The sequence below is a fragment of the Zeugodacus cucurbitae genome, chromosome 6 (genome assembly GCF_028554725.1).
Source record: "Zeugodacus cucurbitae isolate PBARC_wt_2022May chromosome 6, idZeuCucr1.2, whole genome shotgun sequence".
Taxonomy (NCBI): Eukaryota; Metazoa; Arthropoda; class Insecta; order Diptera; family Tephritidae; genus Zeugodacus; species Zeugodacus cucurbitae.
Window position 1 is genome coordinate 51,244,106 of NC_071671.1, and position 17,127 is coordinate 51,261,232.

Genomic DNA, 17,127 nt, shown 5'->3' on the forward strand with positions numbered 1-17,127 from the left:
TTAAAGTTTTTATTAAAAGTGCAATTGTTGCTAACGTCATCATAACGCCGATGTTGCAATTGGCGATGACAAGAAGCCCGAATAAATGACCATGTGAGGCGGCGCACACACACATATAAAAACAGATTTGTAGGCTGGTTGGCCAGTTGCAACACGTGGGCTTTTGCCTGCGTTCGGCATTGAGCGTGAAGTTGTTGATAATTTGAGGCCGATGCGGCTTAGCCACTGTCTGTGAGTTGGAAGCACTCTAAAAAACAAAGAAGTGACAGACACTTTGTTGCAGTTATTATTACTGTTTTTATTATTATTTTTTTTCATAATTTTGATTATTATTATTTTTGCTATTTTTTACTTTTAGTTTTTATTATTTTTTTTTTGTTTTCATTATTGTTGTTGTTTTTATACATATATTTTTTTTATTCACTTTGCGTGCTTGCGCGCCTTTTTTATGCACTCATATTTTTCATAATATTCATCACGACATTTACAACTTGCACTTTTGACGGCTAACTGTTGCATAACGGTTTGCTGCATGTTTTCATATTCGCTTTTTATAGTTTTTGATTTATTGTATGTATGGTTGTTGTTTTATTTGTTCAGGCAGTCATACGTGTATTATTAAATACTAACCTAGTTCCATGATAGTGAGCTTGTAAGTGAAGTCAAGTGGAAATACCGTTATGTGCTATTAATCAGTTCACCGTTATTGCAATGTTAAATTCATAACCAAACTCATTATTTACATGTTGTTCGCAATTTTTCGGTTTTCTTGTTTTTCGCGTTTCTTTTCGTGCGATTTCGCTTTACATTTTTGCAATTGGTGGATAACAGTGATTTATGGTGGCTTTGAATTTCGATTTAGACTCGTTTGTTGCAGTCGTCGAATGCAGGAAAAATTTGCAAATAAATTGGAGAGCAATAAACAATTAAAAGTGCATTAAAAGTTGAAAAACATATGGTAATTGTAAAATGATCACGCAATATATTTTATGATGTGAACTAGAGTCTTGGTATTCGACTAATCGACTAACCGAATTAACCGAATAGGGCATTATTCGAATAATAATATTCGGTTTGCACTATTCGGATAGTCGTCAGTCATCGACTATTCGATTAACCACTCATTTCCGACTATCCGGTCAACCGTTCGTTGTCGGCTATTCGAATAGTGTAAGTTCATTAAATTTCTATTTTTATTGAAAAATGTGAAACACAGGAAAAATGCGCACTATTGACATTTTCATAAGTAAAAACAAACAAAAATCAAAGGCTGCTTGGATTTCAAACAATTTTCATTAATTCGAATAGTGACAGTATAACTATTCGAATAACCGCAGTAGAACGACTATTCGAATAGTCGTAACATTGCGACTAATCGAATAGTACTAACCGATATTCGAATAATCGGTTTTCAGGTTAATCGAATAATTTTAAGAGCCCTAATGTGAACCAATCGCAGCTGTTTATAGTCCGACATTTTCAACCTGTGGCAGTTAGCTTAGCAACTAGATTACAGGATTAGCTGGTTGTTTCACACATAAGCGAGTGCGCTCCTTAACAAGACCTCAAGGTCAACCATATTTAACTTCAATAATTGCTTTCTTTGAGGTTAAGTTAGTCTCAAGAAGCTTATGAAATAAGAAGTGATATGAGAATACTAATATCTTTCCCTTTACGGGACTACCAAACTCAAGCAGAATCATTCAAGAGACAATAATAAGTGGTAGTAGCATCTATGGATGAAGCCGACACGGAGACTATATACCAACCCCTCGAAACAGTTGGAAATGTATTCAAAAACCTCAAAACAAAGAAATAGAGAAGACAATCTAAAATAAGTGCAGAAGACCTCTTTAATAGTTCTAGAGGTAGCAGTTAAAAACTCACTGGGATGTGGAAGCAATGGAATAGAAGAGATTAAAATTGCGATTCGGACTGCGCGATCCGTTGTGTCCTCACGTCTTCAAACACTCCAACCCAACCAAATCACTCTAGTAAGTTCAAGGATAGTGCTTAGAGCAATTGGAGGCAATGTCCCCTTACCCGGTTTTAGAGCTCCGAAGATTTCATTCATTATTCTAGCGAACGATGCATATATTAGATGGTACGGCGAGACACTGTGAAGCCTTCTTTTTCTGAGAGAGATTCTTAAATGACATCACCCCGAAGTATTATTAGTATATCATGTATGAAATCGGAAACTACTATGGAGTTGGATAGGGTTTCTACGATTCCCTCGAACCAACAAGGAAAGTACCTTTGAATCAAAAGGGCGATAAAATATGTATCTTTACGAAGACTTCAATGAGCTTCGAGGACAAGTTTGAAGAAGAAAACAGTCACTTTTCTGCCAAAATAACTGAACCTTAGAATTGGTAAAATTATCAAAAAAACGAACCATTTCGATAATGATTGTCTCCATCGTTGTTCTTGGATATACACTATTCTCTTATTTAAGTCTAATACAATTATTTCTTGTTTGTAAATTACTTCCGTGGGAAAAGATCTGGATTAAATTACCTCAATGATACTGACCTCCAATACTATGAAGCATAATAAAAGTAAGCGGAGCTTCCAAAATATAGTACCATATTCCAACTCAACACAGGCCTAACCCAACTTTTTAGAGAATGACGAGGTTAAGTATTATCTAGGAATGGAACTAACTAAATATAACTACTTGTCATAAGTTCACCACAAAATCTCAACTTATTTTTTTCTTTCTTCTTATTATTGCAGCCACCAACTGTTGTACCAACGCCGCCGCCAACAAAATGACCAGCAAGCCGAAATTTAGCTTTGAAAGTGAACCACAGGTCACCATCGACGATGTGGATGACAGCGCCGAGGACCGGATTGCGGCAAGTTTCGCCGGGCGCACACTATTCATTACAGGCGGCACTGGCTTCCTTGGGAAAGTGCTGGTGGAGAAATTACTCAGGTAATTGACACAGAAGCAAACGTGTACAAGACTACCGAAATATGCGTGCCGCTGTTTCGCTTGCAACGTGACGGCGATTAATTTGTGGCGAAATGACACCTCTTGCATTTATCATTTAATTTACTTACATTCAACTCCATACGTTTTGCAGGTCCTGCGGTCAGTTGAAGAAGATTTACTTGTTAATTCGTCCAAAGAAGGGTAAAAATCCACAGGAGCGCATTAAGGACATTTTTAGTAATGTGGTAAGTGATGAATTTCTTACCCCCTCTTTAACGTTTAATACCTGAAAAAATGCGTGTAATTAGTTTGCTTGTTTATAACGGTAAATAATTATTTTTGTCTTTATCTCTCTGTACCGAAAGCTCTTCGATATGGTTAAGCAACAACGCGGCGAGTCAGAAATTCTCAGTCTTGTGGAGGCCATTGAAGGTGATGTCCTGTTACCGGGTTTGGGTATTTCAGAAGAAAATTTGAAGAAACTACGCGAGGAAGCTTCCATTGTGTATCATTGCGCGGCGACAATACGGTAAGATTTGGAATTTTATGCCGTTTGTAATTGTAGTTGATGGTATTGGCTATTTTTATATTCTTAAAGCGAGTCTAGGCGGCATTTGTACTCAAAACTTTTCCTCTAACAAAACAGTCAATCGTTTTCTTCCAGAGAAGTTTTGGTGTCTGGTGTCAGATACTAGAACTTTTGTTAAGAAGTCTCCTAGTCTACAAATCAATTGTCGAACTTCAAAATATTATTCTTTTATCTGAAACTTCGGTTAAAATTATAGTTATGTCCTCCAAAATAACAAAGCTGGGGGTTGTTACGTTAATAAGAAGTAAAGTCGCGTTTACTAGAGTCGTAGTCCGATTCCGGAAATCAGATAGTAACTATCATAGCTCCCAATTTGAGAAACCTCAGTCTCTTCGACTAAACAGCTTAACACTAAAGTCGTCTACGGACACTTAATACATGATATTTTTTTTTAAGTAGAACTCCTATGTTTTAATCTTTACTTCAAATAGGAAATGAAGACCCACAAAACCCCATCTTAAGCCTTCCATACACTGTATTTACTTAATAATTGATGTTATTTTCCAATTTCCTTCCGCCGCAACAGATTCGACGAGCCCCTACGCAAAGCAGTCTTCATGAATACACGTGGTACACACTATATGCTGCAACTGGCAGCTACACTCAAACGGCTCGACTTATTTGCTTACGTTTCCACGGCCTATTGCCATCTACACATCAAGACTCTCTACGAGAAACCATACGATCCACCAGCAAATCCACATCAAGTCATGCAAGCTTGCGAATGGCTCACCGATGACGAAGTGTCTACAATTGAGAAGAAAATCTTAGGTGACATTCCAAACACTTACGCCTACACCAAATCGCTAGCCGAAGCACTGGTCGTGGAGAAGTTCGATGAATTGCCCACCATCATACTGCGACCCTCTATTGTCATACCGATCTGGAAGGAGCCGCTACCCGGTTGGACGGACAATATAAATGGCCCGACCGGTTTGCTGATCGGCGCCGGCAAAGGTGTCATACGCACGATGTATTGCAACTCCTCGGGTTATGGTGACTTCTTGCCAGTGGATGTGGCTGTGAACGGCATGCTGGTGGCTAGTTGGCATTACCTAACGGCCACTGATCGCAGTCAAGTTAATCGTGTGGCGCATATGACCAGTTCGAATGACATTAAAGTGTCGTGGAATGAGATTATCGAATGCGGACGTTGGGTCATTGAGAATAAGATACCGCTGAACGGTGTGGCCTGGTATCCGGGTGGTTCCATGAAGTCCAATTATTATGTGCATTTCGTGTGTATGGTGCTCTTTCATTGGATACCGGCGTTGTTCGTGGATGCGTTACTTATACTGCTGCGCTATCCGCCGGTGTAAGTTTGGAAGAAATTATTATAAAATAAACTTTTATAAAATAGTTTTTAAAATCATATTTTCACTTTTTAGTCTATGGCGTGTACAAAAACGCATCAATAACGGTTTCCAAGTATTCGAATACTATGCGAACAATATTTGGAATTTCGATAACTCCGCGGTAGTTAACATACGTACATTATTGAATAAAAAGGAGCGTCTTACATATGTTATAGAAAAGATCGATGTGGATTTGGTTGACTACTTCACGCAGTGTATACTCTGTGCGCGTCGTCTCATATTGAATGAAAGTGATGATACCATACCTGCCGCCAGGAGACATATGAAAATGTAGGTTTTTGCTGGAATTATATAATTCAGTTTTTATAATAAAAAATCAAAATTATTTTGCAGCATGTGGTGCGTGGATAAGTTCGTGAAAGGCCTGTGGTGTGCTTTGTTTGGTTATATATTATATCGTTATGTGTTTTCCGGATATCTTAATAACGTTACGACATTAGCTCAACCGCTGGAGTCATTTTAGTTTATGCTCTTTTTAATGAAAAATAATGTGTTTTTTTTTGTTTATTTACTTTAAGTCAATAATAGCATAATTTTTATACCAAATAATTATATAATTTGTTAAATATTTGTATAAATATATATAAATACAATTTTATTGAATATAATGGGATTGAAATTAGGTTTGTTTTAATTTGGGAACTACAAATAATGCAGAAAGAGTATTTTTACTTTTTGATTTTTTTTTTAATTTATAAATCAATTATAATAATATTTACTATTTATTTATTAAAAAATAGTAAAATTATGTTATTTTCAACGCATTTTGAGTTTTCCGTACTTTACGGAACAGTACGAATAAGAAAATGTACAAAATACATTCTCTGTTGACCTGCTGTACTAAAAATAAATTGGCATTAAAATACTTTCATCTGAAGCTCCCTGTGGTACATTTATATGTAAATGCGTCTTATTTCTTATTAAAAATAATAATAATAATTATACTAATATATATTTAAGATACTCTGGCTTTAATAAAATCTCTTTAGTGTCATTTAATATTTAAAAAAAGAAACTGTATTTTTATTAACTTTTCGCGCACAGCACTCTTTTTCACATGTTTCGTTTGCCAATCGTTTCACTGTAGCTCCAATTTTTCGCCAAATAAGCAACATTCATAGCGATCATATGTTCTCCGGGCAGTATTTAATCAAAGTGTACGTGAAATTCTTCTTGTTTTTCCAGTTTCAAATTAAATTCTACAAAAATTCAGATTTGTTTAAAATAGCACGCCAAACAAGAACACGCAAAGGAAATTAGAAAAGTGTCGGGAGAAAAGTGCAAATAAATGAAATTTCGTAAATATTACTAAGTCAAGGTCGCGTGCGACTCAGGCTGCAGAGAAACGTATCCGTGCAGTTAAAACCAAATCAAGAGCAGATATCTTGAATGTGTGTTGATTCACGCAAAGGGCAATGCAGCAAAGACTGGGACAACTTAAACAGCAGGAGAAGCAGATAAATTATACGTCACAATTAACATTGTTAAAGAAAAGCAACTTTATTGTGTGTAACAAAAAAATAACTACTTCCCCGGTTTCTTTTTAGTTAATTATTTTTATTAATTTGCATTAAAAAGTAAACAGCAATAAAGTAAAGTTGCGTCACCTGCCGGTATAGGTGCTGATTCAAGTTACGGTGCGGCAAGTACTTACATACATATTTTACGCTTTCAATCGGTGCTCGAACAACAAACACACAAAAGTGCAAAATCATGTCCACTACGCTGGAGGGAACACTTAGTAAATGGACGAATGTGATGAAAGGTTGGCAATATCGCTTTTTCGTGCTGGACGAGAATGCTGGCCTATTGTCGTACTATACGGTGAGTTGACCTTGAATGTTAGCCAAAAAATTTTCAACTTCAAAAAGTGAAAATATAAAATTAAGGGCGCGGTAGCAGTTAATTACGCATCATGATTAATGCAGTCATTCAATTATACATGTACATGTGTGCACGGCTCAACAGTCTGCTTAATAAGCGTTATCAAAGCATAGTACTTTAGCAACGTACTGCTGCAGTAGGCTGAATCCACAGATAACAGGGATTACTTCGTTTGAAGATAACTGTTGTTACAGTTCCTTAAATAAGTTTTAGAATAATATAGTAATAACATTTTGATAATAGTAATGCACTGATTGCTACTAACTATTTATGGCAACTGAGTTTAATAGAATATCACACAATTTTATTTTATAAATAGATAATTTTGGCACATGTGTGGGGTACACGTCACAATCGAGTGTGTATGGAATTTTTCATAAGGTCTTGATTGTGGTAGGTAAATTTAGAAATCAATTGTTTATTGTCTTATCTTATCAGGCGTATAGATTTAAGTATATGTACTCCCTTGAAACTATATTTTTCCTTATATTGACAGGTGCTTAAATTCAGTTCTCAAATATGCCAATTAAATTATTTTTAGCCTACCCTAATTAAATAGAAACTAAAGAGAGTATATTTACTCACTGTTAGTAAAGCTAGCACTGCTCACTCGCCTTCAAATTCTTTAAAGCTGTAGCTAAGTTATCATTATTATTGTTTAATTTACTTCCAGAATACTGTTTCTCTATAATGCTACTGAGATAATGCAATAATTTTAAATTTTTTATGATTTTTTATTTTTATATACATATATCTATATATCTCCAGTTAATATGCATTACATGTGTGAACAGTGGAATTATTTATGCAACAAATGCTGAACTAATTTAGTTACTAAGTGCCCTTTGACTAATTCTTAGTGTGAAGTACTAAACATTTCATAATTTTCTAAACAGAACTTGTATTACTTATCCGATCCAATTATGTTTTATATTGGTATGTCTTAGGTACTATATATCCTAGTTAGATTGTTACTTCTTGGAATAAGACTTTTATGGCCTACTCATGGGTATATAGTTAAAATTGTATAAGTGAGCGAATGAGCATAAAAAGTAATATACTCATCGAATTTGTGTTCCCTAAATTATTATTATTATTAAAATAAAAAAAAAAATACAAACATATACATATTTTAAATATAATTTTATCTTAACAATTTTCAAGACCATTTAATTAAATGCAGAGTATTCAAAAGCATTAAATGAATTTTAAGTAAAAAACAATTATGAATACAATAAATTGTTAACTACTCTTATTACTAATTCTAGCATTATTTGCTTGATATGATTTCTTGTAGAAATCATAAAAGCCATAGAATATAACAACCACAACGATAGCATAGTAAGTTACAACAAACTTTGATATGCCACAGTGTACCAAAATGAACGCTTGTGTAAGAATCATTACGAATTGTATCATTTGAATAGTTGTAATCGATTTCTTGATTGGAGTCAAACGCTTTATAGTTTCCGCATCACACACAGCTGCTGCCAAGTAGTACGCATACATAATCACATGCACAATGGAATTGAGCAAAATCGGATACAAAGCTGACAATCCTGAAAATGCCAAGATTGATAACGCAATGAATTACAGTTGATAAACGAAATAATAAAGCATTTCTCTTCCCACTTACCTCTATAATCCGTCAGTAGCAGATAGATCAACGTTACAGTTGAGCAGTGATGAAATACATGCAGATAAGACACCTGATTCTGTTTTTTACGCAGTACGAATACAATCGTTTCCGACAACTCACTAATCTTTAGCCAAAATGTGAAGTATGTGACGCGGTTAAACAGATATTCGGTATAAGTGTTCGAATCTAATGTGGTGCACACCCAGAAACGAAAAACGCTTGTTGAGGTTATGCGTAGAATCTATTGGTAGAAATATATTAATACAGTGTTTTAGGGGTAAATTTATGTGTATGAATTTACCCCAGTGATAATATAGATGCAGGAGAGCATTTGCATTGTATTGTACACGACAATATAGCTCTTTAGTTGATAGGGCTCACGATCCTTCATATAACTGCAAATGTAAATGGGTGCATATTAGCATAATGTAAATTTTAATATACAGAAATGTATGGAAGCTTTTCATATTCAATGATATGGAAATTGCGTGAAAAGTGCGCGGATTTGTAACACATATTTATACAAAGTGCACAAGTTCAAGTTTTATAAGCATAGTGTGAATTAAAACAACGATCTGCTGCATTGTAATGTTTTGTATAGAGGTTATGTTTCAGTGTTTGCCAGTTCTGTTTTATAAGAGGCATTTTTAAATTGATATTTAAATTTTAAACGCTTCCTTAGTGCGAATATGTACTTAATACTAACTTCTATTATATTTTATGCACTCCGAAAGTACGTCGGCACACATTTGAAATTAATTTAATTCAAAAGTTAATTATTCACATGAATTACAAATCAAATGCTAATTAATTTCTCCTAAACGACGCTTTAACCAACACACAGAGTTCAATAAAGCACGCCAACTAATTAAATTACTGTAAAATAAGATGATTGTGCAACGTGGTTTTGTTTATCGCTTTTCGTTTACGGAAATGAAAAGGTAAATGAGTTCTAAAAGTTGGTGATGCTTTGTTGGTATGTGTGAATAAACTCTGCAGACTCATTTGTATAATATAATATAAGGAATTGATTTGTCTTTTGTAATGTTATGTTAGGTTATGGTTGATACTAGTTTGGGATATCACATTTGGATTTCCTTTAAGATATTAAAATGCCCTGGTTTTATTTTTTGATTTGAAATAAATTTTTGTGTATAATCCCAATAATTTTGTGTGATAAATTCAAAAATATAACTCTAAGAGTAGAGGTTAAGAATCATATGTATCTTATAATAAATAATATTTTACTATGTATTCAACTGACATTCAAACAGATGTAGCTTTTTTATGATTTTTATAATGAATTTTACTATGTATTTATTGTAATAGAATACATACATAACCATTTATATAATAATAAAACTTACTAGGGCAATATTTTATAAATTAACAGCAGATATGCCAACAATGTCGCAAATATGAAGGTTGGCGTACCCAAACCAAACCACTCATCGAGCTCTTTTGCTGTCAAAAAAGAAAGTAATAAATATATTAATATTGAATATTAAAATTTTATGAAAATACACATAAATGAGATAAATCAACGCCTCATATTAAGTGTAGATACTTAACAAGAGGCTAAATAAGCAATTAGGATGTGAATGAATTTATAAAATCGAATTTTGGAAATTGTGCTAAACCAAACTAACTATTAAACTATTTTTTAACTAATTTTTTGAAGATAGAATTTTTTAAGATTTGGTTTAAAACGAAATTTAGTGTATTTTTTTATAAACATTTTTTTTTCATTAAAATTTGGATGAATTTTATATCTATGTACATAAAAAATATTTTTTAAAGCGTTTCGACTTGTAATAATAGTTTTTTCTTAAATATTTAAAGAAAATCTAATGAATCAATTTTGAAATGGTATAAAAATTATGTTTTGTTTTTGTTAAAAAATACAAAAATGTTATTGTTCGGAACACACTAAAAATTATAATAATTTTAGAAAGTCTTAAGTCGCTTTTATGGATTTTTTACATAAAATTAAATATTTTTTCGCGAAATTTCAATAATTTTTTCCAAATTAATTGGAATTGACTGAAGTCATACACATGTTTTGTCTATTACAAAATATACAAAGGTTTTTTTTTTATTTTTTCATACTAACAGGTGTAGCTATAATCCACTTCGTTGGCATTCTGTAAAACATCCATTTCACAAGCACACAAAAATACTGTTCCGTTCAAAAAATAAAATGATTAAATAAAATATATTCCACCACAACGCTGCACTATACAAATCCTTTCTTATTATCCTTGTGGCTTTAAGTGCTTCTATCTTTTAACAGTAATGTGTAAGACGCGCTAAAGCCAACGAAACGCGTTAAACTGTCTTTACTAAGTGGAGAATAAATGAAACCTGTGCGTTTCAAGAACTCAAAGTAGCGCTTGGACGGGAAGAAAAGCCAAGCGCCTACTGCGTGTATATTTTATAAAGGAAATACTAGAAGCCAAAGTAAAGAAATTAATATTTACATTTTAAAAGCCAGACAACGCTGTCAATATATATTCTTTTATATAAATAGTGTATATGTATGTACGTATGTATGTGCTATATAAAACACATTACAATACGATATTGAACCTTTAAGCTCAACTCTTCCATTTTTAATTACCGTATTTTGAGTAGTTAATATACTTAAGTCTACTCATTAGCATGTTTATATATAAAGCGACAAGTGCGTTTTGTCGATTGATTTACATTTATTTATTGTATTTTTTTACACCAAAGTGTTGTATAAAATTTCTAAGTGAAATAAATTAGCATAAAACTCAATTGAATTAAAATAAGGGAGGGGAGGTAGAGAGAGAGACGGGCGAATTTATGCCATTTCTAAACTATATTTTTATATGCAAACGCTTATGCAGCTGTATGTAAATATGTATACGTACTGAATGCCATATGTATGTAAATGAGTTTGTGTGTACGCCAGTTAATTCAGTCATTGGTGCGAATGTACAAACATCGATTAATTGGATAACGCATGCATATAATCATACATACATACACACATCGAATTGTTTTTTGTTTAGCATACATCTGCTTTGCACGTGCCTCTTGACAGCATGACTTTCATAAGGCTTTTCTTACCGTTACAACGTCTTTCAGTTCAGGATGCTTGCAGTACCTTGCAAAGGTCACCTTACCCCACACACCGTTGCACGTTTCGATAACTTTATTGATTTTAAATGCAATCAAACACTTGTTATTCATTAACTCGTTAAGAGATGTGTGCCATTTCATACATATATATATACACACATGCATTGACAGCTATTTACATATCTACGCTTTTGTATATTTGCTTATGTGCGATTTCTCATTCAATTTTCTTTTACCTTTATTTGCAGTCGAAGGAGAAAATGATGAAAGGTGTACGCCGTGGCTGCGTGCGCCTCAAAGATGCTGTTATCGGCATAGACGACCAAGAAGATAACACCTTCACAATAACGGTGGATCATAAGACATTTCACTTTCAGGTAAGTAATGTGTGGGTATTTATGGATTTATGTGTTAATGACTCGTATTATTATATTCTTTGTCCAAAATATTTGTAGAAGAAGCAGAATAGATTGCAGTTAGTATAACAAAATTATCAGAGATTTTTTAATATCGGTCTGTCCGTTGAAGCCCAAACTAGACTCTCAGTTTTAAAGATATCTTACTAAGATAATGTTGTTTTTGTTGTTTCGCCCATCCGTCTGCATCTGCCGCAGTTCAGGGGTTTCGCTTGGATGAATCAATTATGCTTCTGGTATCAGATAGATTGGATAGACCCTTGTGCCTCGCGGATTCATCGTAAACATTCAAATCGGATGCCAAGAAAAAAATTGTACTAAAAAACCACGAAATTTTTCTGATATCACTTATCGAGTAAAAATATTTTATATATTTTTTTGCATCCTAAAAAAATAAATATAATATTGACCGCATAAATTCCCAGCTTATATCGTAATGTTGAAACGCCTGTGGTGAAAATTGTGTAAATTTAAAAGTATGAATTTAAAAAAAATAATATTATACACTCTACTCGATTTGAACATTTTTAAAATCCAACTGTTCTATTAAAAATGCTTCGAATAAAACATTAAGCAGATATATTGATAAGTAAAAAGAATTCTCTCTCAAAAGGATCGTACCATAATTATTAGTTATCTGTAGTAATTCATTAAATATAGTATATCGCTAATGAAGCCTTAAACCTGGTTTAAACTTGGAATCTATCAAGTTTAGATGTCTTTCCATAGGTTTCTAGGTATACGAGTATGAGAGGTAAAATGGTATTTTTTTCAACGTAACCTAACCTTTATCTTTAGTCTAAAGTGTTAGCATCTCAATTTAGTATTTATAAAGTATTTAAACATATTTTATCCATATAACGCAAACAAATATAGAGTGAAAAACTTCAATTTTTTAACCGAAAAGTCATATGTATTAAATTTGTTTTAATTTCATTGAAATTATTGAAAAAATAATCCTTAGAAATAAATATATTAATTTTCTTATTTTTTATTTTTACTTTTATTATTATTATTTTTTTCATACTGTCATAATTCATCCTCATTTTATTTTCAAGAAATTAATTTGTTGTTTTTATAATAAGACAAATTCTAAATATATTGAAATTAATAAATAATTTTATGTTACGAGAGATTAATCTTTAATAATATATATAATAAATAAGAATCGGTTTATATATGTATTATTATTTTTTTACTTATTTATATATTTTCTGTCATCCAACTGTCATTTGTTGCCATTCAATAGCAGCCAACCTTCACACTACAATAACCATTCTCTCTCTTCTTTATCTCGGTCTCTCCCAAACAAAAACATAAAAAAACGAAAAACCAAACCAAAACCAAACAAACTACGCAATGACTCCAACACCCACCCACCACACGCTCGCTTGTATCCACCTCAGGCGCAACACAGCGAAGAACGCGAAAAGTGGGTTAGACGATTGGAGGACACCATACGACGGCATGCGAATCGCACTCGTCTGTGGGACAATCAAAGCACTTTCTACCTTGGCGGCTATCAGAAGGATGTGGTAGGCAACAAACGTGCCAACCACTTGGAATTGCTCGGTCGTCGTGTATCGGAAGCGGACGCATACTTACAGTTGATCATCGAGCAGACGAATGTGAGTGGAGAAAAATGAAATGTTGTAAAAAACATGTTTTGAATTGAAACAATAATACTAATGTGGGAAAATATATATTTCTTTCGTTTTATAGAAAATCAACGAACGCATTGAGAATATAACGGATGTTGAGGAAAAGGCCAAGTGCAAAACGTTGCAGGATAACGCTAATGTGAGTAACAGCAGGAGTCTGCATTGAATTTTCTCTGCTTTACATATATTTGTGTGCGTTGTGTGCTTTCTCCTGCTCACGCCCTGCTTTTTGAGCGTTGTGTGGCAGTTACGCCGTGTTTCCAGCGGTGCTACTTTGTCGTCATTGTTTGTGCTTTTGTCTGCTGCGCTTTTGTGCGCATTTATTTTTATTTTTTTTTTTCATTATTTTCATGTATTCTCTAATTTGTAATTTTTTCGTTTTTTGTTTTTTGTTCTGTCTGCTGCTATGCGTAAAATTACATGGGCTTGTCTCCTTTGCGTGTCTCCTTAATTGTCCTGCAAACAAAAGACAAACGTTGAGACGGTAATTAGTTACGCTGTGGCACTTTGTTGCGTAAAATTTTAATATTAAAAGCAACTCTTGAGGAAGTGAAAGTTTAATGAAATAATTTCAATGTAGTGGATTTGATATGAAGTATTGGATTAAAGAGGGCTCTAATGCTTTAATTTTGCCGTGGTTTAAAGAACTTTGAAAATTCGCACTGGCGTATAGTAAACACAGATGAGAGATGTTATTACACTCGAACAAATATTGTTTATTTACAAATAACCGGAATATATACTTTTTATATTAAATACAGTTGTTGTTGCAATTTATTAAAGCAAAATAGGTTTTGAGCAATGGACCCTGGCTAAAAAGCCTTTGTTTTCCGGTTGTATAGTCAAAATTTGTTTGTGAACTGAGAATATAAAAATTTTGTTTCTGTAATTGCAAAAAAAAAATAATTGCTTCGTTGTGCTTCGGTTTAGTATAATAAACAAATATTTTTTCATTAGTACTAAATTTCCTGATACAAGACTGTTTATTTTTTTTTCATGTAAATAATAATTGTTGGATCATTACTTTTAAAAGGCTATTTTAACGACCTAACGCTAGGTACGAACTTTTTCTAGAAATCGAAGTTTTATACTGTTACAACAATAAATACAACCGTATATAAGTTCGATTTTCTAATTCAATGTTTCTAATACTAACTTTTACAAGTTTTTAAAGTTAGGAACGATGTTTTTATTTGAAATCGTAGTTTTGTACTGTTATAATAACAAAAACGATTGTAAATTACTTCTATTTGGTAGTCTAATGTTTCTTTTCGAGGAAATCTATCGATGAGCCATACTTTAACAATTTTTTTAAGGTTTTGTACACACTTTTTATGATATATTTTAACTTTTTGCTATCCAAATATAATTATTTGCACATTTTCTTCAATTTTCAATTTTATGAAATATATTTTACTCTAACTACCTTGCGTATATTCCTTATATGATGTTCCTTATATAGTTTCAAATTCAAACCAATTGTAATCATGCAGAAAATATTTCATTTAAGTTTATAAATAATTAAATTCATCTTTTTGTACTCTGACCACCTAGCCTTAGACTATGAAATATCATAATATAATAATAAAATTAACAAATTTATTAACATTAATGAAAAATAAACAATTTGCTAGAGAAAAGAAAATGAAAAAAATTTCAAATTTCGTAGAAAATAAAATTTTAAAATCCATAAAATGTTAATACTTATGAAATTATATATTTTTTGTTCTATATATAAACTAATTAAAACAACAATAAATGTATATTGAAAATAAACATCAAATATACTCTAATTTGCTTACACAGGTGCGGGCTAGTTGCTCGTATGTATTGTTCAAAAACATACTTTTGCCAGCGTAATTTCTAATGGCATTCATTGACCATAAAATGTGCATATACATACAAATTTAGCTTATATGTATATTTTGCGTATGAATATATCTATCTAACTTTCTTGCTCTGGTCGTAATTTTTCACTTTTGACTTTTGTCTCTCTTTCGTAATAATAATAAAAATATTTTCTTCTAATTTATTTTTCATGTTCTGCCGCGACCACCCATTAAACACACGCGTCCACACACCCAGGCCATGCTGGACCATATCAAACACTCGATTGTAAGTCTACAAATTGCCAAAAATATGGCGCATCCAATCAATGGCATCTACAATGGACCCATAATTACGAGCACCGGCAGCAACAGCGCCACCGCCAGTCCGACCAGCGCGAATGCGGCCACATCTGTTGGCGCAACTGGGGTTGCGGGCGCAATGAAGGTGGCGTCACCTATGGATGCGGCAGCGAGTGGCAAGCTGGATGCGAGCGGTGGCGAGGAGGAGGAGGATTCCACCACGGAGAATGGTATGTTTACATTTTGTTCATTGATTTCGTTTCGCTTACGCTACGTTTGCTTCGTTCTGGCTTCTGCTATACATTTCTGTTCTTCTCGATTGTCATCATCGTGCGTTGTTTGTGCCCAATGTCGCCGATGTTTATGAATTCGTTGTTTTTACTTTCATTTATTGCGTTTTTTGTTTTCATATCGTTATTCGTGTGTCGTGTAAATATTAAATCTTATTTTCCATTTCAACATCAGTTTATTATATATACAGTTACTTTATCGGTGTTTTTTGATTTCCGCTTCCTTTGCAACTGTCACAGCGCTGCCGACACCCAGCCATAGACCGCGACACACACACACACAGACACATAAGTCCACCAAAAAGCCACCCACCTTCCCATTTTGCTTTCGTTCGCCCGCTGTCTATGTTGTTGTTGTTTGGTGTTTGCTGTCAATTCGCCGCTCGGTTCTCCGCTGGAGTCTTTCGAGTAATTTCCAATTGGTCTTATTCAGTTTGGCTGTGCATTACCCTCGCTAAGTATGTCGTTCGTTGTTGCTCGCATGGCGTTTTCAGTTTCGGTTTCGATTTGGCAAATTCTCGTCATAAGTGTGTGTTTATAATTGTTCTGGTGTTTCTTTCGGTGGTTATATAAATCTCAACCAAATCTTATTAGTTCAGCTGCAGCGCTGTTCTACAGTGTAGAAAAAAGAAATAAAACAAAAACAAGAGTAAATTAATTAATATCCAGATGACCTCTAAAACTGCAATCTGTCGTAAGTAAGCATATGGCGTTAATTTTCATTTATTTTCCTCGGCATCTCACAAATCGCATTGCTTCAAAATTACATTTCGTTATTAAAAAAATTGCATATTGTAGTGTTTTCTTAAAATATCTTGAGTCTCAAGTATTAATTTTTATTTTTGAACAAGCCGGGAGCCATTGTATAATAACACTGTGCAACAAAATCTTGTTTTTGGTGTTTACAACAATTGTAAATAACAACAAAGTACAAGTACAAGATTTTTCGTGTGTTGTAAATAATGTTTTGTTTTTGCTTTTTGCCGAGTTCAGAACATTTTCTCCGAGAGATGCGACGTCACATACACTCATATTATGTATTTGTGCGAGTAATAATGTATTTTTTTTAATTTAGTAACACTCTATCTTCTTCC

General features: G+C 33.3%; 4 protein-coding genes and 1 long non-coding RNA gene across 6 annotated transcripts in view; 3 read left to right on the forward strand and 2 right to left on the reverse strand.

The window, feature by feature from the left end:
* Positions 1-2,801, forward strand: part of LOC105214484 (myocyte-specific enhancer factor 2) — a 224,023-nt gene extending 221,222 nt beyond the window's left edge. The window contains exon 14 of the mRNA XM_054234555.1: positions 2,740-2,801. The gene's annotated coding sequence lies outside the window, so the exon portion shown is untranslated. The remainder of the gene's footprint in view (positions 1-2,739) is intronic.
* LOC105214481 (fatty acyl-CoA reductase 1) overlaps positions 1-5,524 on the forward strand; it is a 62,916-nt gene extending 57,392 nt beyond the window's left edge. The window contains exons 3-8 of the mRNA XM_054234535.1: positions 2,740-2,941; positions 3,093-3,186; positions 3,307-3,470; positions 4,057-4,845; positions 4,919-5,176; positions 5,240-5,524. Coding sequence (XP_054090510.1) covers positions 2,740-2,941; positions 3,093-3,186; positions 3,307-3,470; positions 4,057-4,845; positions 4,919-5,176; positions 5,240-5,369 — 1,637 coding nt within the window. The 3' untranslated portion in view covers positions 5,370-5,524. The remainder of the gene's footprint in view (positions 1-2,739; positions 2,942-3,092; positions 3,187-3,306; positions 3,471-4,056; positions 4,846-4,918; positions 5,177-5,239) is intronic.
* Positions 5,525-6,008: 484 nt separating this feature from the next.
* Positions 6,009-17,127, forward strand: part of LOC105214479 (oxysterol-binding protein-related protein 9) — a 35,060-nt gene continuing 23,941 nt past the window's right edge. Inside the window, exons 1-5 of one of the 2 annotated variants that reach the window (XM_011187924.3) lie at positions 6,009-6,730; positions 11,786-11,914; positions 13,360-13,581; positions 13,676-13,753; positions 15,700-15,973. In XM_011187924.3, coding sequence (XP_011186226.2) covers positions 6,620-6,730; positions 11,786-11,914; positions 13,360-13,581; positions 13,676-13,753; positions 15,700-15,973 — 814 coding nt within the window. In that variant the 5' untranslated portion in view covers positions 6,009-6,619. The remainder of the gene's footprint in view (positions 6,731-11,785; positions 11,915-13,359; positions 13,582-13,675; positions 13,754-15,699; positions 15,974-17,127) is intronic. The other variant, XM_011187926.3, reaches the window with a different exon arrangement.
* On the reverse strand, positions 7,915-10,884 carry LOC105214478 (elongation of very long chain fatty acids protein 4). Its single transcript, XM_011187922.3, has 5 exons — positions 10,543-10,884; positions 9,797-9,893; positions 8,731-8,824; positions 8,427-8,670; positions 7,915-8,349 (listed from the first exon to the last, which is right to left on the reverse strand). The coding sequence occupies exons 1-5, from the start codon at positions 10,586-10,588 to the stop codon at positions 8,033-8,035; spliced, it is 798 nt and encodes a 265-aa protein (XP_011186224.1). The 5' UTR covers positions 10,589-10,884; the 3' UTR covers positions 7,915-8,032.
* On the reverse strand, positions 13,405-15,701 carry LOC128922777 (uncharacterized). The gene is made up of 2 exons (XR_008471959.1): positions 15,417-15,701; positions 13,405-14,070 (listed from the first exon to the last, which is right to left on the reverse strand). It is a non-coding gene; the product is annotated as an uncharacterized LOC128922777 (long non-coding RNA).